This window comes from Anneissia japonica, unplaced genomic scaffold (assembly GCF_011630105.1).
Source record: "Anneissia japonica isolate Jap-2015-1 unplaced genomic scaffold, ASM1163010v1 scaffold182739_len1305_cov120, whole genome shotgun sequence".
NCBI classification, from domain to species: Eukaryota; Metazoa; Echinodermata; class Crinoidea; order Comatulida; family Comatulidae; genus Anneissia; species Anneissia japonica.
This window is the reverse complement of record NW_022728905.1, coordinates 1-1,305: the sequence shown is the minus strand read 5'-3', so window position 1 is coordinate 1,305 and position 1,305 is coordinate 1. Positions and strand designations below refer to the sequence as shown.

The 1,305-nt window shown below is 38.9% G+C and overlaps 1 protein-coding gene across 1 annotated transcript; it reads left to right on the top strand.

Annotated features, from left to right (window-relative positions):
* Positions 1 to 136: 136 nt before the first annotated feature.
* LOC117114567 lies at positions 137 to 1,252 on the top strand (the record flags this gene model as incomplete). The annotated part of the gene is made up of 2 exons (XM_033258243.1): positions 137 to 472; positions 873 to 1,252. Coding segments are annotated over 2 exons (677 nt in total), but the record flags the coding sequence as incomplete, so codon positions are not given.
* Positions 1,253 to 1,305: the final 53 nt, after the last annotated feature.

Here is a 1,305-nt window from a genome sequence, read left to right as displayed (position 1 = left end):
GTTCAAAAATCGTATTGGAAACCCTTTTTTTCCCTACAGCTTGTTTCTATTTTGTTGACACATAACACATAGTAACAACAGATGTCAGTTACAATTGTTTTTTATTCATTGCATATCATCTATGTTTTCTAATTAGGAAAATGTTTTAATGATCAAGATTTGCTGTTCATCTGTGACAAACTGGATAACGAATCATGGAGGAGACTGGGTGTGCGTCTTGGACTTAAGTGGACCGATATAAAAAAGATAGCAAAAAACAACAGACTGGTTGAAGACCGCATCATGGAATTGCTGGTTACTTGGAGGGATGACCAATCTAAGAGCCAACAAGTACCAATCATGGTGAACGCTTTGAGACAACAGAAGCTTGTTGAACTTGCACAAAGTGTGTGTGAAAGGCATGGATACAGTGACGAGTCAGAGATTGCATCAACTCAGATAAATCTGCCTCAAATTTCAACACCAGTGAAAGGTTAGTAAAAATCTAATAAAAGTACTGATTCTCCAAATTTATTTGCCTACCATTTTTGCACTTGCTGAGGAACATTGCTTGCACGATTCTGATGCATCTTGCTTTATGCTCTTTTATACAAAGAGAAACATTTCAAAATTATTTTCCTCTAGACCTTAGGTCACTTTGTAAACTTGCATGATCATTGGACCTCTCAAATTGATTTAATCTACAAACTTGGCACCTGTTATAATGTAATTCAGAACTCCTGGTACACTCAATGCTTCCTAAATTCTTGTGAGGAATAAACTTGTAATTCGGGTGGAATCAAACCAACGAACTCCTTGTACCAAAACCACTGTAAGCACTGGACCACTAGACTGCTGATCTTTTACTTAGCATCTGTATGATTTTTAATTAGGAAACTATTTTGATGATCAAGATTTGCTGTTCATCTGCGACAATCTGGAATCTGGATCATGGAGGAGACTAGGAGTGCGTCTTGGACTCAAGTGGAGCAGTATTAATAAAATAGGAGATAACAAAAAACAGGTGGAAAACTGCATCATGGAAGTGCTGGTTACTTGGAGGGATAACCAATCTAAGAGCCAACAAGTACCTATCATGGTGAACGCTTTGAGACAACAAAAGCTTGTTGGACTTGCACAACGTATATGTGAAAAGCATGGTTACAGTGACGAGTCAGAAGTTGCACCAACTCAGATAAATCTGCCGCAAATTCCAACGCAAGGGCAAGGTTAGTGAAAATCTGTTGCCGTTTTGCACTTGCTGAGAAACATTACATCCCTTCCATCACGTTATGTGGTCCAGTGGCTCTGCCAGTGGGGGACATT